The sequence below is a fragment of the Procambarus clarkii genome, chromosome 12, assembly GCF_040958095.1.
Source record: "Procambarus clarkii isolate CNS0578487 chromosome 12, FALCON_Pclarkii_2.0, whole genome shotgun sequence".
Lineage (NCBI taxonomy): Eukaryota > Metazoa > Arthropoda > Malacostraca > Decapoda > Cambaridae > Procambarus > Procambarus clarkii.
Window position 1 is genome coordinate 10,779,174 of NC_091161.1, and position 26,400 is coordinate 10,805,573.

Below are 26,400 nucleotides of genomic sequence, written 5' to 3' on the forward strand. Positions count from 1 at the left end.
ACACTAAACAGAGTTCTACTATGCTATCATTTAAACAGCTTTCATCTTATATACCCGCATTGCTTGCTGGCCTTGACTTTTATGTGTTAAGATGTCTTAACGGGCTTCTTAGGATGTCTCTGGTAATGGTCTGGTTGTGTGAGGAGATTATTTGCTCCTTGATGAAGCCCTGTTGTTTATGCATTGTTAGTTGCCAAGAGACGTTGTTGTCTTGCCTATATACTGAGATCTTTGGGGCTGACAGTCCGCAAGTGGGCACGTGAAGGCTCAGACGACGTTGGTTTCTTTAAAGTGCTCTGTTTGGTGTCTGGGGAGTTCTTCATGAGTAGGTTGACCGTCTTCTTGCTTTTGTAATATATTGTTGATTGTATCTTCTGATTGGAACTTGTGGGTATAACCACTCCTATCAGTAATATCTTACAGGACTCTTTCCTTCATTTTATAAACCGTGGAAAAGTAGTTCCTGTAAAATAATCTAATAGGAGGTATTGGTGTTTGCTGTTTGCGTCTTCAGAAGTTGCATTGGCGTGTCACCTTTCTTTAACAACGTCGTCAACATAACCGTTTGAGAAGCCAGTGTTGACTAGGACCTGACTTGCCCTACAGAGTTCTTCGTCGGCTTGCTTCCAACCAGAGCTGTGGCTGAGAGCACGGTCGACGTAAGCATTGACAACACTCCTCTTGTACCAGTCTGGGCAGTCACTGTTGGCATTGAGGCACATTCCTATGTTTGTTTCCTTAGTGTAGACTGCAGTGTGGAAGCCACCATTCCTCTCCACGACTGTAACATCTAGAAAGTGCAGCTTTCCATCACTCTCATAAGTGAAACTTAACACCAAATTTTGCTGGAATGTCTCCTTCAGCTGCTATAGGGCTTACAGCCCCTGCGTGAATGTAGCCCTAAAGTGTAGAATGTAGAGCTAAATTCACGAAGCAGTTAGGCAAGTACTTACAAACTTGGGGCCAGCTTCACGAAGCAGTTACGCAAGCACTTACGAACGTGTTCATCTTTCCTTAATCTTTGACAGCTTTTGTTACATTTATTAAACAGTTTACAAGCATGAAAACTTGCCAATCAACTGTTGTTATTGTTATAAACAGCCTCCTGGTGCTTCCGAGCTCTTTTTTTTTTTATTATTATTTTCTACCACAGACGTGGCCCACACATTTACAATGCTAACCATCATATATACATTTTCTTCTGTCCTCCATGGACAGGGTTAGAGAAGTGTTAAACATATAGTTCAAGGGTTTATTGAACACTCAACCACAGAAGGTGATTCGGTGCTTTTAAAATGCTAAGCTAACCTACATACGTAAATACATAGATACACAGATTTACGTATGCCCTACATAACGTGTTAGATGTGTCTTTTACATAGTGTCATTAATGTGCATTCACAAAGGTGAAATGTAATTCTGATCAGCTTCCATATATACTTCCATAAATCGGAGCTCATTAACTGTTTAATAATTGTAAACAAAGCCACCAAAGATTGAGAAAAGATGGACAGGTTCGTAAGTACTTGGATAACTGCTTCCTGAATCTGGCCCTAGGATCGTAAGTGCTTGCATAACTGCTTCGCAAATCTGGCCCCTGGTTCGTAAGTGTTTGCGTAACTGCTTAGTGAATCTGGCCCCAGATTCGTAAGTGCTTGCGTAACTACTTCGTGAATCAGGTCCCTGGTGGGTAAAATAACGAGTGAGATATTTTTTTGGGGCAGAAATATTGATGAGATTCGCAACGATGTGATGTATGTTCGAGCCTCCCCTCAGGGTCATGAGGGGAACGAGATGAGGGCTGCCAGGTACGAGTGAGAATGATGAGAAAAGTGTGATGAGGCAACCCGTTCTCGCACTTGCTTATAGTCAATATCTTGCTTATGAATAAGTGCATATGTGACATACTAATTTATTGGGAATATTTGAGTTTACCTTAAAAAGCTGAATAGGAAACCACAACCTAACCTAACCTTCTTAGTATGTTAAGATATTACAATTAGTACTGAACCTTTACCTATATTGATATTACACTTTTATAAAAATAATAAAACAAAACTTAAATATTTAAATAAATTGTAAAGTAACTCAGGATATTGTCAAATTTCGTATAAAATCTCTATTGTTTAATAAAACTGAGAGGAAAAGTTAGTGCCTTGGAAAAAAAATATGGCTTGGAATATGTCACATATGTACTTATTACTTATTTATAAGCGAAATAGTGACAATAAGTCATATATGTGCTGTCTTGTGCGAGAGCGGGTTGCATGAGGAAGTAAGAGAATGAGAGACAAGTGGGAGAGGTCACGTTGATTACTGAAGAGCGGGATGGGCAGTACTGTTGCTGGTACACTGTTGCTGGTGTACTGTTGCTGGTACACTGTTGCTGGTACACTGTTGTTGGTACACTGTTGCTGGTACACTGTTGGTGGTACACTGTTGGTGGTGTACTGTTGCTGGTACACTGTTGTTGGTACACTGTTGCTGGTACACTGTTGTTGGTACACTGTTTGTTGGTACACTGTTGCTGGTACACTGTTGCTGGTACACTGTTGTTGGTACACTGTTGCTGGTACACTGTTGCTGGTACACTGTTGGTGGTGTACTGTTGCTGGTGTACACTGTTGTTGGTGTGCACTGTTGTTGGTGTACACTGTTGTTGGTGTACTGTTGTTGGTGTACTGTTGTTGGTGTACTGTTGTTGGTACACTGTTGCTGGTACACACTGTTGTTGGTGTGCACTGTTGTTGGTACACTGTTGCTGGTACACTGTTGCTGGTGTACACTGTTGTTGGTGTACACTGTTGCTGGTACACTGTTGCTGGTACACTGTTGCTGGTACACTGTTGCTGGTACACTGTTGCTGGTACACTGTTGCTGGTATACTGTTGCTGGTGTACACTGTTGTTGGTACACTGTTGCTGGTACACTGTTGCTGGTACACTGTTGCTGGTACTGTTGCTGGTACACTGTTGCTGGTACACTGTTGCTGGTGTACACTGTTGTTGGTACTGTTGCTGGTACACTGTTGCTGGTACACTGTTGCTGGTGTACACTGTTGCTGGTACACTGTTGCTGGTACACTGTTGCTGGTACACTGTTGCTGGTACACTGTTGGTGGTACACTGTTGCTGGTACACTGTTGCTGGTGTACTGTTGCTGGTGTACTGTTGCTGGTACACTGTTGCTGGTACACTGTTGCTGGTACACTGTTGCTGGTACACTGTTGCTGGTACACTGTTGCTGGTACACTGTTGCTGGTGTACTGTTGCTGGTACACTGTTGTTGGTACACTGTTGCTGGTACACTGTTGGTGGTACACTGTTGTTGGTGTACTGTTGCTGGTACACTGTTGCTGGTGTACACTGTTGCTGGTGTACACTGTTGCTGGTACACTGTTGCTGGTACACTGTTGCTGGTACACTGTTGCTGGTGTACACTGTTGTTGGTACACTGTTGTTGGTACACTGTTGTTGGTACACTGTTGCTGGTACACTGTTGCTGGTGTACACTGTTGCTGGTGTACACTGTGGCTGGTGTACACTGTTGCTGGTACACTGTGGCTGGTGTACACTGTTGCTGGTACACTGTTGCTGGTGTACACTGTGGCTGGTGTACACTGTGGCTGGTGTACACTGTTGCTGGTACACTGTTGCTGGTGTACACTGTGGCTGGTGTACACTGTTGCTGGTGTACACTGTTGCTGGTACACTGTTGTTGGTACACTGTTGTTGGTACACTGTTGCTGGTACACTGTTGCTGGTACACTGTGGCTGGTGTACACTGTGGCTGGTGTACACTGTGGCTGGTGTACACTGTGGCTGGTGTACACTGTGGCTGGTGTACACTGTGGCTGGTGTACACTGTGGCTGGTGTACACTGTTGCTGGTGTACACTGTGGCTGGTGTACACTATTGCTGGTGTACACTGTTGCTGGTGTACACTGTTGCTGGTGTACACTGTGGCTGGTGTACACTGTGGCTGGTGTACACTGTGGCTGGTGTACACTGTTGCTGGTGTACACTGTTGCTGGTGTACACTGTTGCTGGTGTACACTGTTGCTGGTACACAGTACCTGCTTCACAACACTTGCCAGGTCCCGTGAGTCAAGCACAACAATGCCAGGTCCCGTGAGTCAAGCACAACACTTGCCAGGTCAGGTGAGTCAAGCACAACACTTGCCAGGTCAGGTGAGTCGAGCACAACACTTGCCAGGTCAGGTGAGTCGAGCACAACACTTGCCAGGTCAGGTGAGTCGAGCACAACACTTGCCAGGTCAGGTGAGTCGAGCACAACACTTGCCAGGTCAGGTGAGTCGAGCACAACACTTGCCAGGTCAGGTGAGTCGAGCACAACACTTGCCAGGTCAGGTGAGTCGAGCACAACACTTGCCAGGTCAGGTGAGTCGAGCACAACACTTGCCAGGTCAGGTGAGTCGAGCACAACACTTGCCAGGTCAGGTGAGTCGAGCACAACACTTGCCAGGTCAGGTGAGTCGAGCACAACACTTGCCAGGTCAGGTGAGTCGAGCACAACACTTGCCAGGTCCCGTGAGTCCAGCACAACACTTGCCAGGTCCCGTGAGTCGAGCACAACACTTGCCAGGTCCCGTGAGTCGAGCACAACACTTGCCAGGTCCCGTGAGTCGAGCACAACACTTGCCAGGTCCCGTGAGTCGAGCACAACACTTGCCAGGTCCCGTGAGTCGAGCACAACACTTGCCAGGTCCCGTGAGTCGAGCACAACACTTGCCAGGTCCCGTGAGTCGAGCACAACACTTGCCAGGTCCCGTGAGTCGAGCACAACACTTGCCAGGTCCCGTGAGTCGAGCACAACACTTGCCAGGTCCCGTGAGTCGAGCACAACACTTGCCAGGTCCCGTGAGTCGAGCACAACACTTGCCAGGTCCCGTGAGTCGAGCACAACACTTGCCAGGTCCCGTGAGTCGAGCACAACACTTGCCAGGTCCCGTGAGTCGAGCACAACACTTGCCAGGTCCCGTGAGTCGAGCACAACACTTGCCAGGTCCCGTGAGTCGAGCACAACACTTGCCAGGTCCCGTGAGTCGAGCACAACACTTGCCAGGTCCCGTGAGTCGAGCACAACACTTGCCAGGTCCCGTGAGTCGAGCACAACACTTGCCAGGTCCCGTGAGTCGAGCACAACACTTGCCAGGTCCCGTGAGTCGAGCACAACACTTGCCAGGTCCCGTGAGTCGAGCACAACACTTGCCAGGTCCCGTGAGTCGAGCACAACACTTGCCAGGTCCCGTGAGTCGAGCACAACACTTGCCAGGTCCCGTGAGTCGAGCACAACACTTGCCAGGTCCCGTGAGTCGAGCACAACACTTGCCAGGTCCCGTGAGTCCAGCACAACACTTGCCAGGTCCCGTGAGTCCAGCACAACACTTGCCAGGTCCCGTGAGTCCAGCACAACACTTGCCAGGTCCCGTGAGTCCAGCACAACACTTGCCAGGTCAGGTGAGTCGAGCACAACACTTGCCAGGTCCCGTGAGTCGAGCACAACACTTGCCAGGTCCCGTGAGTCGAGCACAACACTTGCCAGGTCCCGTGAGTCGAGCACAACACTTGCCAGGTCCCGTGAGTCGAGCACAACACTTGCCAGGTCCCGTGAGTCGAGCACAACACTTGCCAGGTCCCGTGAGTCGAGCACAACACTTGCCAGGTCCCGTGAGTCGAGCACAACACTTGCCAGGTCCCGTGAGTCGAGCACAACACTTGCCAGGTCCCGTGAGTCGAGCACAACACTTGCCAGGTCCCGTGAGTCGAGCACAACACTTGCCAGGTCCCGTGAGTCAAGCACAACACTTGCCAGGTCCCGTGAGTCGAGCACAACACTTGCCAGGTCCCGTGAGTCGAGCACAACACTTGCCAGGTCAGGTGAGTCGAGCACAACACTTGCCAGGTCAGGTGAGTCGAGCACAACACTTGCCAGGTCAGGTGAGTCGAGCACAACACTTGCCAGGTCCCGTGAGTCGAGCACAACACTTGCCAGGTCCCGTGAGTCGAGCACAACACTTGCCAGGTCCCGTGAGTCGAGCACAACACTTGCCAGGTCCCGTGAGTCGAGCACAACACTTGCCAGGTCCCGTGAGTCAAGCACAACACTTGCCAGGTCCCGTGAGTCAAGCACAACACTTGCCAGGTCCCGTGAGTCAAGCACAACACTTGCCAGGTCCCGTGAGTCAAGCACAACACTTGCCCTGGCTACTAGTGTAGTCCCGCCACCTTTGATGGCTCGGGTACTGAAGCTGCCAAAGTTACATATTAATATACCGACCTCAAAGATTATCCGCGGATCAAACAGGTTGTGGTGGGTGCTCTCCGGTGGCTGCCAGGAAAGTCCCCAGAACTTCAGGGAAAAATCCCCAGATTTCCCCAGAATCTCCAAACAATAAAATCCCTAGAGCAAGCAAACAACAGCTTTTTAGCAACACAGTTAATCCCTGTGACGTCGGGACCATTCCCCGGCCACACTCGGGGAGAGATCCCAGGCTACGAATTCGTGCATTTAAGCGACCAGTTCCGAAACCTTTATATCTTTCCTCAATCATAGCGACTTTGTTTACATATATGAATACGTTTATGAGCTTCGAAGCACTATGAGGTAGTTATAGGAATTTTAACCTTGGGTTGTGGTATACATGTATACCTGCCCCCCTGTATACATGTATACCTGCCCCCCTGTATACATGTACACCTGCCCCCCCTGTATACATGTACACCTGCCCCCTGCATACATGTACACCTGCCCCCTGTATACATGTAAACTTGCTCCCTGCATACATGTACACATGTACACCTGCCCCCTGTATACAGGTACACCTGCCCCCTGTATACATGTACACCTGCCCCCTGTATACATGTACACCTGCCGCCTGTATACATGTACACCTGCCGCCTGTATACATGTACACCTGCCACCTGTATACAGGTACACCTGCCACCTGTATACATGTACACCTGCCACCTGTATACAGGTACACCTGCCACCTGTATACAGGTACACCTGCCACCTGTATACAGGTACACCTGCCACCTGTATACAGGTACACCTGCCACCTGTATACAGGTACACCTGCCACCTGTATACAGGTACACCTGCCACCTGTATACAGGTACACCTGCCACCTGTATACAGGTACACCTGCCACCTGTATACAGGTACACCTGCCACCTGTATTCATGTACACCTGCCGCCTGTATACATGTACACCTGCCGCCTGTATACAGGTACACCTGCCACCTGTATACAGGTACACCTGCCGCCTGTATACATGTACACCTGCCACCTGTATACAGGTACACCTGCCCCCTGTATACAGGTACACCTGCCACCTGTATACAGGTACACCTGCCACCTGTATACAGGTACACCTGCCCCCTGTATACATGTACACCTGCCACCTGTATACAGGTACACCTGCCCCCTGTATACAGGTACACCTGCCCCCTGTATACATGTACACCTGCCACCTGTATACAGGTACACCTGCCACCTGTATACAGGTACACCTGCCCCCTGTATACAGGTACACCTGCCCCCTGTATACAGGTACACCTGCCCCCTGTATACAGGTACACTTGCCCCCTGTATACATGTACACCTGCCACCTGTATACAGGTACACCTGCCACCTGTATACAGGTACACCTGCCCCCTGTATACAGGTACACCTGCCACCTGTATACAGGTACACTTGCCCCCACGAAGGATGTAACCTTCAATCTAAGTACATAGGTATGACGTCGACCAAGCTGACGAGGCGTTTGACCTGTCATCTTCAATTCGGTGCCGCCAGGACTCACCTGAGACAAGCCCATGACATCACTCTAACAAGAGAAATGTTGAACAAGAATACTTGCATAATAGACACAACCCAAGATGTTAGAAGATTACAAATTCTTGAAGCAATTCACATAAGAATAGAACAACCTACCATGAATACCCAAATTAAGGAACTCTACCCACCTTGAGATTAAGAACAAGACGGGAACTTGAAGATGCTAACATAGAACACACTGCTCAACATGCTTAGCCCACTACGCCTAATTTACCTTTATATGTGTTGCCTCCCCTCCCCCATTTTTTTATTTTTTATTCGTCCCTATTAATGCCCTATTCTTCCTTTACGATGTACTCCTCACCTATTTTTATAATGTATCTGGCCTCTCTGATGGTTTAAATCTAATCGGCCCAGCACAGTCCCATCACTTGAGAATAAACCATGTAGGTTCGAAACGTTGTGTAAATTTATAGTAAGTGTAATACATTCTACAGTTAATTATTTATCTTTCTTCACCTCGAACAAAGAAGACATTTGGAAAAATCCTGTTCCAATTAAACCAAGATTCTAGAGCACTAGTCAGAGGGATAGAAGCCCTAAAGAAATTATATATATATATATATATATATATATATATATATATATATATATATTTATATATATATATTTATGCGAACAAGCCTGAATGGTCCCCAGGACTATATGCGAATGAAAACTCACACCCCAGAAGTGACTCGAACCCATACTCCCAGAAGCAACGCAACTGGTAACTACAGGGCGCCTTAATCCACTTGACCATCACGGCCGTCAAAAGGAAGTGATAGCCGAGGCTATTTGAGCCACTTCCCCGACGGCAACTCGGATGGTAATCTTGGGCATAGCATTTCACCAAATCACCTCATTCTTTGGGGCACACGTGAGGAACACAAATGCGAACAATATGCGAACAAATGTTGTTCGCATTTGTGTTCCTCACGTGTGCCCCAAAGAATGAGGTGATTTGGTGAAATGCTATGCCCAAGATTACCATCCGAGTTGCCGTCGGGGAAGTGGCTCAAATAGCCTCGGCTATCACTTCCTTTTGACGGCCGTGATGGTCAAGTGGATTAAGGCGCCCTGTAGTTACCAGTTGTATTCATATATATTTATATATATTATATATATATGTCGTACCTAGTAGCCAGAACTCACTTCTCAGCCTACTATGCAAGGCCTGATTTGCTCAATAAGCCAAGTTTTCATGAATTAATTGTTTTTCGATTACCTAACCTACCTAACCTAACTTTTTCGGCTACCTAACCTAACCTATAAAGATAAGTTAGGTTAGGTAGGGTTGGTTAGGTTCGGTCATATATCTACGTTAATTTTAACTCCAATAAAATAAATTGACCTCATGCATAATGAAATGGGTAGCTTTATCATTTCATAAGAAAAAAATTTGAGAAAATATATTAATTCAGGAAAACTTGGCTTATTAGGCAAATCGGGCCTTGCATAGTAGGCTGAAAAGTGCGTTCTGGCTACTAGGTACGACATATATATATATATATATAATATATATAATAAATAAAATGTAAATGTTCGTTTGTTCAAAATCGCTAATCTCCACAAACGTTCCATTCGCATCCGAGCGGGTTTTTATATACATACTATAGAGATGTCCCTACGAGAGAAAACATGATTTTTTTGATAAACTCAGTTTTTCATGTCTTTTTCATGTGAGGGAAATCTTCGAAACCTCTTTACACATTGCATTGAAATTTTGACACAACATTGCGTTCGAATAGGCGCTTCTTTTTATATATCTACTATATACATGCCTCACCTGTGACAGGTAAACATGTTTTTTAAAAAAAAAACAGCGCCATCTGTTGGACGTAAGAGCAACACACGCTGCAATCTCGAAAAGTTCTTCACCGATTGCATTGAAATTTTAACACAACGTTCCATTCGAATACGCGCGTGTTTTTATATATCTACTATATAGATGCCACACCTGTGACAGGTAAACATGTTTTTTTTGAAAAACAGTGCCATCCGTTGCATGTAAGAGCAACACACGCTGTACTAAATATGTTATGACTACTTTTCATTGTTTCTGATTTCATTGATAAATTGAATTTTCATAAATTTCGATTTATTTTCATTTTGATTTAATTATTTTGTGTAAATCGCGTTGGAATTGAGCTGTGTTGTTTACTATACCGTTCATTTAGTGGGAATAGTTTTATTCTTATTTTTTCATTGGTTTTCATTTCGTTTTTTTAACTGTTTTACTTATATTTCAGTGATGAGAACATCAGATCATTTGATGTTCCCAATTTTCTGATGGGAACATCAGACCATTTTGGAATGCATCGGACGAGGGAGTGGAGAATGGTGGGGAAGACTGGAAGACAGGGAAAGGTTGCTGTGGCCGGATATATATATATATATATATATATATATATATATATATATATATATATATATATATATATATATATATATATATATATATATATCTCAGAACAATATATGGGGATTGTTATTATTATTAACAAGTTTTAACTGCCACAGACCAAGCTGAACATCGCCGTGGGGACCCGGATCCTGGAGATCGTGGGACTGAGTCTCTCACTAGCCTCACTCTGCGCCTCACTCGCCATCTTCTTCTACTTCCGGTAAGTGGGTGTTATCGCTCTATATCTCCCTCATCAACGCAGGAGTATATAGCAATTATGGCTACCTTGCATTGCAACACCTTGCACATGCCGATGATGTTGGTGGGTTGGTGTTCGTGCTGAAGAAGGATGTTCGCCTTCTGCAAGACTGTGGTTGATGGGTTCCCCCTGCTCTGTCGGCGGCGGTCTGGCCACCTCTCAGGTCTCCGCCTTCGTCTTCGATGTCCTCCGGACGGGATATAGTGGTTCCGTAGTTCATAGTGCGTCCGCGGCGTCGTGTGGGACGTCCGCCCTACCGAGCGGGAGTTGTTAACTTGGGATACGTTTGTTGTAACGTATCCGAGGGCGGATTACCCTGAGAAATATGGGGATTCTTATTATTATTGACTTTGTTTCTGTTGGACCCATTTCCTGTGTTACGGTGTTATGGTTGTGTGCGTGTGTGTGGTTGTGGGTTTGGTGGTTGTGTGTGTGTGTGTGTGTGTGTGTGTGTGTGTGGTTGTGGGGTTGTGGGGTTGGTGGTTGTGTGGTTGTGGGGTTGGTGGTTGTGTGGTTGTGGGGTTGTGGGGTTGGTGGTTGTGTGGTTGTGGGGTTGGTGGTTGTGTGTGTGTGGGATTGTGAGTTTGGTGGCTGTGTGTGTGTGTGTGTGTGTGTGTGGTTGGTGGTTTTGTCCACGGTTCCTGCGAGTTCCGGTGTTTGTTCTGGTGTGTGGCTGTGTGTGTGTGTGTGTGGCTGTGTGTGTTCTGGTGTGTGGCTGTGTGTGTGTGTGTGTGTGGCTGTGTGTGTGTGTGGCTGTGTGTGTGTGTGTGGCTGTGTGTGTGTGTGTGTGTGTGTGTGTGGCTGTGTGTGTGTGGCTGTGTGTGTGTGTGTGTGTGTGTGGCTGTGTGTGTGTGTGTGTGTGTGGCTGTGTGTGTGTGTGTGTGGCTGTGTGTGTGTGTGTGTGGCTGTGTGTGTGTGTGGCTGTGTGTGTGTGTGGCTGTGTGTGTGTGTGGCTGTGTGGTTTGTTTATTTAGTCATGCATTTTCTCATTGTATTTCTTGTGGTTCATTTTATGTATAATGTTCTGTTTTTTCCTCCTCCCGGTTCCTGTTTGTTCCGGTTCTGTGTTTGTGTGTTTGTGTGGCCCTTCTGGCTTGTTTTGTTTACTTATTCATTGCTTTTTTGTACTTATTGTTTTATTCCTGTTTGTGTTTCTGTTGTGTGTACTGTACAAGGTTCTGTGTACTGTACAAGGTTCTGTGTACTGTACAAGGTTCTGTGTGGTGTACAAGGTTCTTCTACTTGTCTGTTTCACTGTTCAAAGTTTGTACTTTGTTTTCCTGTTTTTTGTACTAATTGTGTTTATTTTATATATAAAAAACTAAAACAGAACTTAAGCCAACTGTGCCACTTGGCTCCCGTGAGCGGTGACCCACTTACAACTGTTGTGTTTATATGTTTATAATGCTTGGTTGATTAGCCTCCTTCCGTCCATATCCCTCTGTCACCACTCCTCCCTGTCCCGTCCCTCTTCAGTCCTCTCCCTGTCACTCCCAGTCAATTCCTCACCCCTGTCCTCTCCCTCACCCAGCCCCCTCCCTCGATCTCTCCCCACCCCTCCGTCATCCCCTCACCCTTGCCCCTCCATCAAGGTCCCTCCCTCAACCAGTCCCCTTCCTTCCTCCCTTCCTCACCCAGCCCCCTGCCTTCCTCCCCCCCCACCCCTCCCTGCCCCCCACCCCTCCCCTCCCCCCATCACTAACACCCTTCACGTGCCATCTAGGGGGGCGCCATTTCCAGCACTTATTGAATCTGGTTCATCAGCGTCAAGCGTGAACTGCCTGTCAATAACAGATATCTTATTATCTCCCCCAGCGAGGGCTCTGCTGGGGAGAATAGGTAGGGGAGACTACTGGTCCTGTCCTACCTGGACACGGTATTATCTCCCCCAGCGAGGGCTCTGCTGGGGAGAATAGATAGGGGAGACTACTGGTCCTGTCCTGCCTGGACATGGTATTATCTCCCCCAGCGAGGGCTCTGCTGGGGAGAATAGGTAGGGGAGACTACTGGTCCTGTCCTACCTGGACATGGTATTATCTCCCCCAGCGAGGGCTCTGCTGGAGAGAATAGGTAGGGGAGACTACTGGTCCTGCCCTACCTGGACATGGTATTATCTCCCCCAGCGAGGGCTCTGCTGGGGAAGGTTTCCTCCCAACACGGGCTCTGTGTCCTTCCTCCCAATACACTTTACTTCCAACATAGACAATAGATCTTACTACCAACATAGACAATAGATCTTACTGCCAACATAGACAATAGATCTTACTGCCAACACAGACAGACATGGGTACTTAGCCTGCACTTCACCCACTAAACGAGGCCACGAACGGACGCCGGGAAAAGAAACAAGAATCTTGGTTGTAGGTGATTCTCAGGTGAGATATTTAGACAGGACATTTTGTGCCAGAGAGATGTGCAGCTGGCTAAAGGTTCGTTCAGCGGGGGGCGGGAGTACTGGACGTTGTTAACAATGTCAGTGACACTACGGATGGAAATGGGAACAAATTCGTTATTTGGATCAGTGTCGGAGGAAGTGAAGGTGGACGAGTCAGGCGCTAATGAAGAGGTATGAGACGGCCATCCAGTTAGGAGCAAGGGAGAGACTCAAGTTATACGTGCAGTCCTCCAAGAAGAGTAGTTTATATGTGCAGTCCTCCAAGGAGAGTAGTTTATATGTGCAGTCCTCCAAGAAGAGTAGTTTATATGTGCAGTCCTCCAAGGAGAGTAGTTTATATGTGCAGTCCTCCAAGGAGAGTAGTTTATACGTGCAGTCCTCCAAGGAGAGTAGTTTATACGTGCAGTCCTCCAAGGAGAGTAGTTTATATGTGCAGTCCTCCAAGGAGAGTAGTTTATACGTGCAGTCCTCCAAGAAGAGTAGTTTATATGTGCAGTCCTCCAAGGAGAGTAGTTTATACGTGCAGTCCTCCAAGAAGAGTAGTTTATATGTGCAGTCCTCCAAGAAATGTAGTTTACACGTGCAGTCCTCCAAGAAGAGTAGTTTATACGTGCAGTCCTCCAAGAAATGTAGTTTATACGTGCAGTCCTCCAAGAAGAGTAGTTTATATGTGCAGTCCTCCAAGAAATGTAGTTTATACGTGCAGTCCTCCAAGAAGAGTAGTTTATACGTGCAGTCCTCCAAGAAATGTAGTTTATATGTGCAGTCCTCCAAGAAATGTAGTATATACGTGCAGTCCTCCAAGAAATGTAGTTTATACGTGCAGTCCTCCAAGAAATGTAGTTTATACGTGCAGTCCTCCAAGAAGAGTAGTTTATATGTGCAGTCCTCCAAGAAGAGTAGTTTATATGTGCAGTCCTCCAAGAAGAGTAGTTTATATGTGCAGTCCTCCAAGAAGAGTAGTTTATACGTGCAGTCCTCCAAGAAGAGTAGTTTATACGTGCAGTCCTCCAAGAAGAGTAGTTTATACGTGCAGTCCTCCAAGAAGAGTAGTTTATACGTGCAGTCCTCCAAGAAGAGTAGTTTATACGTGCAGTCCTCCAAGAAGAGTAGTTTATACGTGCAGTCCTCCAAGAAGAGTAGTTTATACGTGCAGTCCTCCAAGAAATGTAGTTTATACGTGCAGTCCTCCAAGAAGAGTAGTTTATATGTGCAGTCCTCCAAGGAGAGTAGTTTATATGTGCAGTCCTCCAAGAAGAGTAGTTTATACGTGCAGTCATCCAAGAAGAGTAGTTTATACGTGCAGTCCTCCAAGAAGAGTAGTTTATATGTGCAGTCCTCCAAGAAGAGTAGGCTTTACGTTTAGTCCTCTAAGAAGAGTAGTTTATATGTGCAGTCCTCCAAGAAGAGTAGTTTATACGTGCAGTCCTCCAAGAAGAGTAGGCTATATGTGCAGTCCTCCAAGAAGAGTAGTTTATACGTGCAGTCCTCCAAAAAGAGTAGGCTATATGTGCAGTCCTCCAAGAAGGGCAGGATATACGTGCAGTCCTCCAAGAAGAGTAGGCTATATGTGCAGTCCTCCAAGAAGGGCAGGCTATATGTGCAGTCCTCCAAGAAGGGCAGGATATATGTGCAGTCCTCCAAGAAGAGTAGGCTATACGTTTAGTCCTCTAAGAAGAGTAGTTTATACGTGCAGTCCTCCAAGAAGAGTAGGCTATATGTGCAGTCCTCCAAGAAGGGCAGGATATACGTGCAGTCCTCCAAGAAGAGTAGGCTATATGTGCAGTCCTCCAAGAAGAGTAGGCTATATGTGCAGTCCTCCAAGAAGGGCAGGATATATGTGCAGTCCTCCAAGAAGGGCAGGATATATGTGCAGTCCTCCAAGAAGGGCAGGATATATGTTCAGTCCTCCAAGAAGGGCAGGATATATGTGCAGTCCTCCAAGAAGGGCAGGATATATGTGCAGTCCTCCAAGAAGGGCAGGCTATATGTGCAGTCCTCCAAGAAGGGCAGGCTATATGTGCAGTCCTCCAAGAAGAGTAGGCTATATGTGCAGTCCTCCAAGAAGGGCAGGCTATACGTGCAGTCCTCCAAGAAGGGCAGGATATATGTGCAGTCCTCCAAGAAGAGTAGGCTGTATGTGCAGTCCTCCAAGAAGGGCAGGCTATACGTGCAGTCCTCCAAGAAGAGTAGGCTATATGTGCAGTCCTCCAAGAATGAAAGTTGGGAATAAATGGTTGTCTACGTCACTTAGTCAGTTGCCAACTTGACAAATATTGTAAATCAAATACAATATCATTAATTGAGATCTGGTAACACTTCTATGGAAGGCAAGGGAACTATCAGGAGAAGCACCAAGCCATCACGACTATATAACACTGGGAAGGGGTCAGGATAAGGCTTTAGGATGGGACGGGGGGAAAGAAAGGGCTAGAAAGTGGGGAAGAGGGCATATATATAATTCCTTCTACGGCAGGAGTTATATGTAAGCTCGGGATATTGGGTTCACTTATTGCTGTTGTCATTTCATTGGAATGTGAGGTTGAAGGTTTGTTTGGGATTAAACTGTTAGTAGACAGGGGCATGGGCATGGGCATGGATCTGGGCACAGTAGGAGCCCATACAAACATGTGTTGACCGGGACAATATCTGTATAACAGGAACAGGGATGGAGTCGGGCCTGAACATAATAATTCCCTTACGGTGTATTAAACAAACTCTGAAACAAACTAAATGATTTAGCTACTCTTGTCATCACAGAAAAAAATATATTATTGCAGTAATTTACACGTGGATGAATGTAGAAACCGAGGAACTATTAGCTGAATATTAAATATGTGGGTTTATATGATTTCACATCGACATATTAGAGGAGGAGTTGGGGGGGGGGGGGGAGTGGCCATATATGTAAGGTACAGTAATTAAAAGTTGCCCTCAATACCAGGAATAAAACTGAGCCTCACAGACACGCAACTTGGAGGCCATAACAGAAAAATTTCCTGAGTGATGCAGACGAGGAGTCACAATAACGTGGCTGAAATATGTTGACCAGACCACACACTAGAAGGTGAAGAGACGACGACGTTTTCGGTCCGTCCTGGACCATTCTCAAGTCGATTGTGAATGGAGAATCGACTTGAGAATGGTCCAGGACGGACCGAAACGTCGTCGTCCCTTAACTTTGTAGTGTGTGGTCTGGTCAACCTCTGGAGTCGTGATTAGTAAGAATCTGAAGAAAACTGTGTCGTTTCTGTTTATACATTATCCACCATTGATGTATACATCAATGTATAAATGTTGGAAATCAGGCAAATAGAACACTGGGATTTATTTGTGGAAGCGTTCGTAATGAAAGACCTGGTGTTACTCCTCAGCTCCTGTTAGGCTCTATTTACTCTGTGGTTCAGCTTCGGGGTAGGGAGCCGGTCGGCCGAGCGGGCAGCACACTGGACTTGTGGTCCTGGGTTCTATCCCAGGCGCCGGCGAGAAACAATGGGCAGAGTTTCTTTCACCCTATGCCCCTGTTACCTAGCAGTAAAATAGGTACCTGGGTGTTAGTCAGCTGTCACGGGCTACTTCCTGGGGGTGGAGGCCTGGTCGAGGACCGGGCCGCGGGGACACTAAAGCCCCGAAATCATCTCAAGATAACCTCAAGATAACCTCAAGATAACCTCAACCTCGGCCACCAGGCTCCAACCACTTGGGGTGGACGGTAGAGCGACGGTCTCGCTTCATGCAGGTCGGCGTTCAATCCCCGACCGTCCACAAGTGGTTGGGCACCATTCCTTCCCCACCCCCCCCCGGCCCATCCCAAATCCTTATCCTGACCCTTTCAAAGTGCTATATAGTCGTCATGGCTTGGCGCTTTCCCCCTGATAATTACCTTCCCTTCCCCTCGGCCACCAGGCTACATAATGGACATAAATTGATTAGAACGCGTCCAGTACATGATGAAAATTACGGTAATCCCGCAAATTAGACCTTCCATATGATGAGTGACTGAACAAACTGGGATTTGAGGCTGGGATTTATGTACACTGAGCTGGGATATGATGACAAGGATATACCTTATTATATATTAAGGTATACGTGCTCTATGCCTTAAAGTTTACCGGAGCTTGAGTTTACTGCCCCCCCCCCTTAGGAAGTACTCTCCCCCCTCCCCCTCCTTCCCCCCCCCCTTAGGAAGTACTCTCCCCCCTCCCCCTCCTTCCCCCCCCCCCTTTCTCTCTCCCCCCCATCCCTCTACCCCCCCCCCCCCCGACCCTCTAACCCAATAACTGGACGTCTGTTTGAGGTTTGTCTTCCCTAATTTTTTTTATGTATTTTATTATTTTTTCTCATACAAATTTTTTCACTGCCGACCATGTCCTTTTTGGCTCCCTTCTGGTGGTGTTGTGTCTGTCTGTCTGTCTGTCTGTCTGTCTGTCTGTCTGTCTGTCTGGGTCTCCCCCCCCCCCCCCTCTCTCTCTCTCTCTGTGGTAGCAGAGGTACTAATGGTGTGGTGGTGGTAACGTCTCGTCCAAACCAAACATTGTGGTTGACAGGAACGGAGGGGGGAGGGGTGACAGCTGAGTGGACAGCGCTCTGGACTCGAAATCCTAGGGTCCGGGTTCGATCCCCGGTGATGGCAGAAACAAAATGGACAGAGTTTCTTGCACCTTGGTGCCCCTGTTACCTAGCAATAAATAGGTACCTGGGAGTTAGACAGCTGTTTCGGGCTGCTTCCTGGTGTGTGTGTGTGTGTGTGTGTGTGTGTGTGTGTACTCGCCTAATTGTACTCACCTAGTTGTGTTTGCGGGGGTTGAGCTCTGGCTCTTTGGTCCCGCCTCTCAACCGTCAATCAACAGGTGTACAGATTCCTGAGCCTATTGGGCTCTAGGTGTGTGTGTGTGTGTGTGTGTGTGTGTGTGTGTGTGTGTGTGTGTGTGTGTGTGTGTGTGTGTGTGTGTGTGTGTGTGTGTAAAAAAGCGAACAAATTGTTAGTAACAGTTGATTGATTGACAGTTGAGAGGCGGACCGAAAGAGCAAAGCTCAACCACCGCAAGAACAACTAGGTGAATACAATTAGGTGAATGCAACTAGGTGAATACAACTAGGTGAATACAACTAGGTGAATACAACTAGGTGAATACAACTAGGTGAATACAACTAGGTGAATACAACTAGGTGAATACAACTAGGTGAATACAGCTCTGTGAATACACACACACCTTAACAAACCACTCAGGAGAGTTCAAAAGTCTTATAAATTTCACCTAAACATAATTGAGTGAATCCTATTAACAATAATATTATACATTTAACATAAACAATAATAATAATAATAATGTATTCCTGACAACTGAAGAATCAGTTGTTCATTTTTCAGACAAGAACATCTCTTCATTTATATTTTTTGACTCGTAAATATATTTTTGCTATGAAACTCCGGCAGAAGTTTTTAATTTCTTCCGTATCTAAACACTTGTGAGGGCGAGGGAAGCTACCTTAGGGTTTTGTTCCTGTTAACATGAGGCAGGGCTGAGGCAGGGCTGAGGCAGGGCTGAGGCAAGGCTGAGGCAAGGCTGAGGCAAGGCTGAGGCAAGGCTGAGTCAAGGCTGAGGCAAGGCTGAGGCAGCTTAGTCGTTCCCAGATGCCAGGAAGGCTGAGCTGGACCTGACAGACCTGTTAGTTCTCTCTCTCTCTCTCTCTCCCCCCTCTGTAGTTCCGTGTGTGGTAGTGGTGGTGTTGGCTATCTCTATGGGCGGCAAGCTCTTGTTCAACCGTAAAATCTAACCAACCACCTAACTACCACTAACCACCACCACCAAACTACCACTAACCACCACCACCAAACTACCACTAACCACCACCACCAAACTACCACTAACCACCACCACCAAACTACCACTAACCACCACCACCAAACTACCACTAACCACCACCACTAACTACCACTAACCACCACCACTAACTACCACTAACCACCACCACTAACTACCACTAACCACCACCACTAACTACCACTAACCACCACCACTAACTACCACTAACCACCACTCACTACCACTAACCACCACCACCACCAAACTACCACTAACCACCACCACCAAACTATCACTAACCACCACCACCAAACTACCACTAACCACCACCACCAAACTACCACTAACCACCACCACCAAACTACCACTAACCACCACCACTAAGTACCACTAACCACCACCCACCAACTACCACTAACCACCACCCACCAACTACCACTAACCACCACCACTAGACTACCACTAACCACCACCACTAGACTACCACTAACCACCACCACTAGACTACCACTAACTACCACTAACCACTACCACTAACCACCACCACTAACTACCACTAACTACCACTAACCACCACCACTAGACTACCACTAACCACCACCACTAGACTACCACTAACCACCACCACTAGACTACCACTAACCACCACCACTAGACTACCACTAACCACCACCACTAGACTACCACTAACCACCACCACTAGACTACCACTAACCACCACCACCAGACTACCACTAACCACCACCACCACTAACTACCACTAACTACCACCACCACTAACTACCACTAACTACCACCACCACTAACTACCACTAACCACCACCACCACTAACTACCACTAACCACCACCACCACTAACTACCACTAACCACCACCACCACCACTAACTACCACTAACCACCACCACCACTAGACTACCACTAACCACCACCACCACTAACTACCACTAACCACCACCACCACTAACTACCACTAACCACCACCACCACTAACTACCACTAACCACCACCAAACTATGCAGGTGACCCTCCGGCCTCTCAGGTATTCTCCACTTTCAAATACTCACGTAATTAATCCTTGCTCTAATTGTACTCACCTAGTTGTGCTTGCGGGGGTTGAGCTCTGGCTCTTTAGTCCCGCCTCTCAACTGTCAATCAACTGGTGTACAGGTTCCTGAGCCTATTGGGCTCTATCATATCTACACTTGAAAGAGTGTATGGAGTCAGCCTCCACCACATCACTGCCTAATGCATTCCATTTGTCAACCACTAAAAAAGTTCTTTCTAATATATCTGTGGCTCATTTGGGCGCTCAGTTTCCACCTGTGTCCCCTTGTGCGTGTCCCACCCGTGTTAAAGAATTTCTTTTTCCACCTGTAAATTCCTTTGAGAATTTTGTAGCTAGTGATCATGTCTCCCATTATTTTTATAACTTCCAGGGACGTGAGGTTTAGCTCCCTTAGCTTTTCCTCGTAGCTTATACCTCTCAGTTCCGGGAGTAGTTTGGTGGCATAACTCTGAATCTTCCCTAACTTTGTCTTGTGTTTAACTAGGTATGGACACTAGGCTGGAGCTGCATACAGAAGGATTGGTCTGACATAGGTTTTATGTAGGGTCCTGAACGATTCCTTACAAAAGTTTCTAAAGGCAGTTCTTATGTTGGCCTGTCTAGCATATGCCGCTGATGATATTCTATTGATGTGGGCCTCTGGGGACAGGTTCGGTGTGATATCAACTCCCAGATCTTTCTCTCTATTTGACTCTTGCAGGATATCACCTCCAGATGATACCTTGTGTTCAGCCTCCTGTTCCCTTCGCCTAATTGTATTACTTTACACTTTCCTGAGTTGAACTTTAGCAGCCATTTTCTAGACCATTCCTCCAGCTTGTCCAGGTCATCCTGTAGTCTGTGTCTATCTTCATCCGTCTTGATTCTTCTCATAATTTTTCCATCATCAGCAAACATTGAGAGGAACGAGTCTATACCCTCCGGAAGATCGTTTACATATATTAGAAAAAGGATGGGTCCAAGTACAGAGCCCTGTGGGACTCCACTGGTGACATCTCGCCACTCTGATGTCTCCCCCCTCACCGTTACTCGCCGTTTCCTGTTGCTTAGATATTCCCTTATCCACTGGAGCACCTTCCCTTTTACTCCTGCCTGTTTCTCTAACTTTTGTAACTGCCTTTTGTGAGGTACTGTGTCAAAGGCTTTCTGACAGTCCAAGAAAATGCAGTCTTCCCACCCTTCTCTTTCCTGCCATCTCTGAACCCATGTTGGTGGTGTCTTACAAAGCTCCTTCAATCCAGCTGTTCTAAAAAAATTTCCTAACGATCTTCTCCATCACCTTGCATGGTATACAAGTTAGGGAAACTGGCCTGTAGTTCAGTGCCTCTTGTCTGTCGCCTTTCTTGTATATTGAGACTACGTTAGCTGTCTTCCAACTTTGTGGTAAGTCTTTTGTTTCCAGTGACCTGTTATACACCATAGAGAGTGGCACACTTAGTGCTTCTGCACCTTCCTTTAGTATCCATGGAGAGATTCTGTCAGGCCCAACAAGATTTGACACAAAAATCTCCAACAGATTCCTTTTAGCCTCAGCACTGCTAAGCTAAAATTCCTCCAAGGTTGCTTGGTTTACCGCCTCCTCTCTCAGTACAGGAAGTTCTTGCTCTATTGTGAAGACCTCCTGAATCTCTTGTTGATTTCTTCACACGCCTCCTTGTCATTCTCTGTGGATCTGTTCTCCCCTTTTTTATCCCTTGTTCCTTAACTGATGGTTTCCTCCTGATGTGACTGTGGAGCAGTTTGGGTTAGGTCTTGGGTTTACCCGCGATGTTAGATACATAGTGGGGTCCTGTTGACGCTGGAGGAGGGGGGGGTAGGGGGGGGGTAGGGGGAGGGGTAGGGGGGAGTCCGGTTGCCAACCATTTGATTAACCCAATTATTATTGTCACATTCTATTAGTATCGTAGCTATGGTTGGTATGTCCGGCTGATGTGATGAGGACACACACACACACACACACACACACACACACACACACACACACACACACACACACACACACACACACACACACACACTGTTAGAGAACATTTCCAATACCTAAAGTGTTCATGTGTTCCCCAGGAGCCTGAAGAACAACCGGACGCGGATCCACCGGAACCTGTTCGTGGCGATGGTGATCCAGGTGATGATCCGCCTGGTGCTGTACATCGACCAGGCGGTCACCAGGTGCAGCGACGACGGTCACGGGCCCTCCGACACCAACACCACCAGGCACGGCATTGACAACACTGTGAGTCCCTCCTACTGGCCTCTGGGGGGGTGTTGAGGGGGGGAGGGAGGGAGGGAGAGAGGGGGAGAGAGAGAGAGAGAGATTAATCTAGGGTAGAGATACTCATCTGAGGACACAATACCGTCACTAAACAGAGAAGATGGTACTGTGGCAACCAGCAATCAGGAGAAGGCTCATCAACTGGCACTTTGCTGCCAAGATGCAGGTCCCTGATCCTGAACGTCAGCCTCCACATCTTGCCCCATGCACTATGTCTAGGTTGACTGAAGTGGTTATACAGCTGGCTGAAGTTCTCCATCTCCTTAACACGCTAGACACAAGCAAAGCTGTGATAGCCACTCAATTGGTGACAGCGTTCCACAGGGTAGTGTGCTTGGCCCTCTGCTGTGGAATGTTTATTTCAACGATCTTCTTCATCTCATTCCTGAAGCTCAAGCCTATGCTGATGACTGTACTCTGACCTTTACATACAGAAAGGAAGAAATGCCAACTGCTGCAAGACTAATCAATCACAAACTTTCAGCAATTTCTACCTGGGGCAGGAGATGGCAGGTCACATTTGCGGCTGAGAAGACTCAATCGATGATAACTTGACTGCACATGGCAAATGTGGCAGCCTTGCAAATGGGCGGCAAAACTCTAGAGTTCATAGATGAAAATGACCTCTTGCTTAACCTAGCCCAGCTCGGCAGCTAGGTTACATCTCACACCTTCTCACACACCTGAGAGAAGGTGTGAGAAGGCACATCTCACATCTTGACAGCAAGGGCTGCAAAACCTTATATGAAGCACAAGTTCGCTCCCATCTAGAGTATGCACCACTTTCCTGGATCCCCTGCCCCTTATGATTCATCAGACTGTTGGCTAAAGTAGAGAAACGGACAAGAAGGCTTATCTCTAGTCTTGACCAAGTCTGGTGGGAACGGTCTGAACATCAGAGCCTGCAACACCGTCGGGACGTTGGTGGTCTTACTGTTATGTACAAGGCCAACATCCTCAAAGTTCCGCACCTGGCCCAACTCCGTAGACTACCAGTAGTTACCACCCGTAGCACTAGGCTCTCAACCTTCAACATCACTCCATCAGCGGTCATTCCCTCCCAGGCTGACTGGCATCAGGAACTGGTTCACTCAACAGGTTGACATACGGGAGATCAGGTCACCTGACCACATGAAGACTTTGGCACACCGTTGGCTACAGCCTCATCTTCTTCCTTATATCACTGTTACCTAATGTTGTTAATGAATAAAGGCTATTCCAACTGATGCATATAACAGGCTCATGAAATAAATGGGCCTCTATGAGTAGGTTGTAGGTGAGGAAGGATTACAGCTCTGTAATCCTATGAATCCCTATGTGATAGTTTCAAAGTATATTCTCATGAAATAAATGAGTTTCTAGGAGCAGGCTTCAGATGACCTGAGGTAGGATAACAGCTCTTGCTTGCAGTTTCACCAGATACGTCAGTTGACAGCTCTTATGAACCCCAGTCTTAGTTTAAAAACAAAAGAAAAAGAGAGGAAGAGAAGGGGGGGAGGAGAAGAGAAACATGGAGAGCAAAAAAGATATACAAGGCAGACAAGCACCTCTTAAAATATTAAAGCATCATCCTAGAGAAGACGACGACCAGAGCGAGAGGCCCGCCAGCAACCCTGGACCTGGGAGTCTCCCCAAGATGACGAACTGTGCAACACTACAGAATGTTTATCCCGTCTAGGCCTAGATCTGAAGCACAGCAAGGCAGCAGGCGGGAGTCTGGCACTGTGGGAGTCTGGCACTGCGGGCGTCCGGCACTGGGCGTCTGGCACTGTAGGCGTCTGGCACTGTGGGCGTCTGGCACTGCGGGCGTCCGGCACTGTGGGCGTCTGTTACTGTGAGCGAGGTAGAGAAAGCCAAAGCCGAGCAAGAGAGACGTAAAGCTGACCAAGCCAGAATTGATACTAACAAAACAGAGGCCAAGAGAGAGAGAGAATTAAGACAACACGAAAGAAAGGCGGAAAATAATAGCCGAGCCAAGTCAAAGGAATAAGAGAACGTTGGTGGACCTACCCGCCAGGCCACGGGGAGCAGAGGTACAGTAAACTGTAACCCAGGGAACGTACCGTACAACAGCGGGTACAGGAATGCACCGTTCACCACACCAGGGAATGAGAGATGACTGGTGCAGGAGGGAAGCCTAGTGCGCCGCATGGAACACCGCCACAAAATCTTCATTGAAAAAGAAGCCCAATCGCGGTTGCTGATGTGAATTCATCTAATCAAGACGGAAACACATTTCAGGGTATTAACTAATCAAAGCCCAGATGTTTCAAGTGTAATCAGATGCGACAAGAGAGTGGCCAAGTAAGGAGAGAGAAGTATCACTGACGGAGGCACATTCAGTACAGCTTGCCTGGCAATGATGAGGCTGCTGCTAGATCACGAGGCGGGAAAACATTTTGATGCTTTCATTCCTGCAAGCACAGTGACAGTAGATCATCTGGCGGCCAAGGTAGTGGGGATACTGAGAGATACGGCAGCCAGCCACAGCTTGATTTTATAAAGCCTATTACGGGATGATGAGGTTCTGAAAAGCTGGCAGTAAATATACGGGGATTAGACGTGCAGAAAAGTGTACCATTATGTGAGGTACACTTGGATTGTAAATAATTAGACGATAAAGTGGACATGGGAGTGTGTTCGCACTTACCTATTGATGACGTGCACATTATTTTGGGGAATGATTTGTGTGCGTGTGTAGTATCGTATCGCCAGAACTGAAGGTGCCAGAACCGCCTGCTGAACCAACGGAAAGTAACGAGGCTACGAGAAAAGATTTAGCAAGTATTTTCCAGGATGATACAGAGGACCAGCGAGGGATTGTGATAATGAAGTCAGCGTTAGTGAAGGATATGATGACACTGGTCAGCTGTTTAGCTTAGGAGGGCCAAGCACAGGAGGCTACTGGGGAAGGTTGCATATAGAACTGTCAACACCACTTGTCATACATCGAGGCGGATTAACCGGATCACTGACAGAGAAGTGTGTGAGGAACTTCAAAACAGTTACAGGTCTCCCGGACGAATGTGACGAAGTGGTTCAACACGGTACGGAAGTTTGGTGTTGGTAATTTATTACGTTAGCTATCACTGGTGATATTACCAGTGGACAATGTGGTGAAGATGTCTGGCGTGCGACAAAAGTCAGAATGGTGCGACGTATATGCGCTGATAAAATGATACTGTGAGAGAGACGAGGACTCGGAGGAGACCCTTGAAAGGACGATAATGTGAGTATCTCGAGTGTCCAGTATAAGGCAGGAGGTCAGGTCAGAGGAGTTAGCCTTCATGGCCACCAGGGAGAAGTAGCCTCGGTGGATACACAGGTGGAAGCGATTAATAACTTCCCAGCACCAGAGATCCGGCGGGGATTACTAACATATTTGCCAATGACAGGATATTACCGACAATTTTGCACCAATTTTTGCTACGATTGCTGCACCTTACAATTTGCCATTGTAGGATCTTATTTGCAAAGTTTTGCAAGGCTTTGATCCACATCGGAGTCGGTGGCTGAGCAGACAGAACACTGGACGTGTGATCCTGTGGTCCCGGGTTCGATCCCGGGCGCCGGCTAGAAACAATGAGCAGAGTTTCTTTCACTCTGATGCCCCTGTTACCTAGCAGTAAATAGCTACCTGGGAGTTAGTCGGCTGTCACGGGCAGCTTCCGGGGGGGGGGGGGGGGGGTTGGAGGCCTGGTCGAGGACCGGGCCGTGGGGACACTAAGCCCCGAAATCATCTCAAGATAACCCTTGACAGGACTCATTTCCAGGAGTAAGAGAGTGACAGGAATTCCGCGATGTGAAGAATCTTTTGAGAAGACGAAGTTGCTGTTAGCCCAAGCTGTTCTGACCTCACCTGCTGGTGGTGGTGGTGGTTGTTGTTGTTGTTGCTGTTGTTGTTGTTTAAGATTCGCTACTCTGAGCATAAAGTTCCAAGCAGCACGGGCTAAGGTGAGCCTTATTTTCACCTGGCTATGAGACGCCCTCTACCTAGTTACGTGGGAGCTGGAGCACCAGAGTGCGGAGGTCTATGGTACTACCACCACCACCCACCACCACCCACCACCACCCACCCACCACCACCACCCACCACCACCACCCCCCACCACCCCCCACCACCCACCACCCACCACCCCCCACCACCCACCACCCACCACCACCCACCACCCACCACCACCCACCACCCACCACCCACCACCACCCACCACCCACCACCCACCACCCACCACCACCACTACCACTACCACCACCACCACCAACATCAGACGGCATCATACTAAAAATTTCAATTTTCATTAGGGCGGCGCGGCGCCTCCCGGGCCTCAGCAAATGTGTCTTTGCACGACT

The 26,400-nt window shown here is 47.4% G+C and overlaps 1 protein-coding gene across 5 annotated transcripts in view; it reads left to right on the top strand.

The window, feature by feature from the left end:
- The window catches only part of LOC123772955 (PDF receptor), a 164,467-nt gene that overhangs the window by 93,731 nt on the left and 44,336 nt on the right, over positions 1–26,400 (top strand). For all 5 annotated transcript variants that reach the window (XM_069323225.1, XM_069323226.1, XM_069323223.1 and 2 more), the window contains 2 exons: positions 10,366–10,469; positions 21,843–22,011. In XM_069323225.1, coding sequence (XP_069179326.1) covers positions 10,366–10,469; positions 21,843–22,011 — 273 coding nt within the window. The remainder of the gene's footprint in view (positions 1–10,365; positions 10,470–21,842; positions 22,012–26,400) is intronic.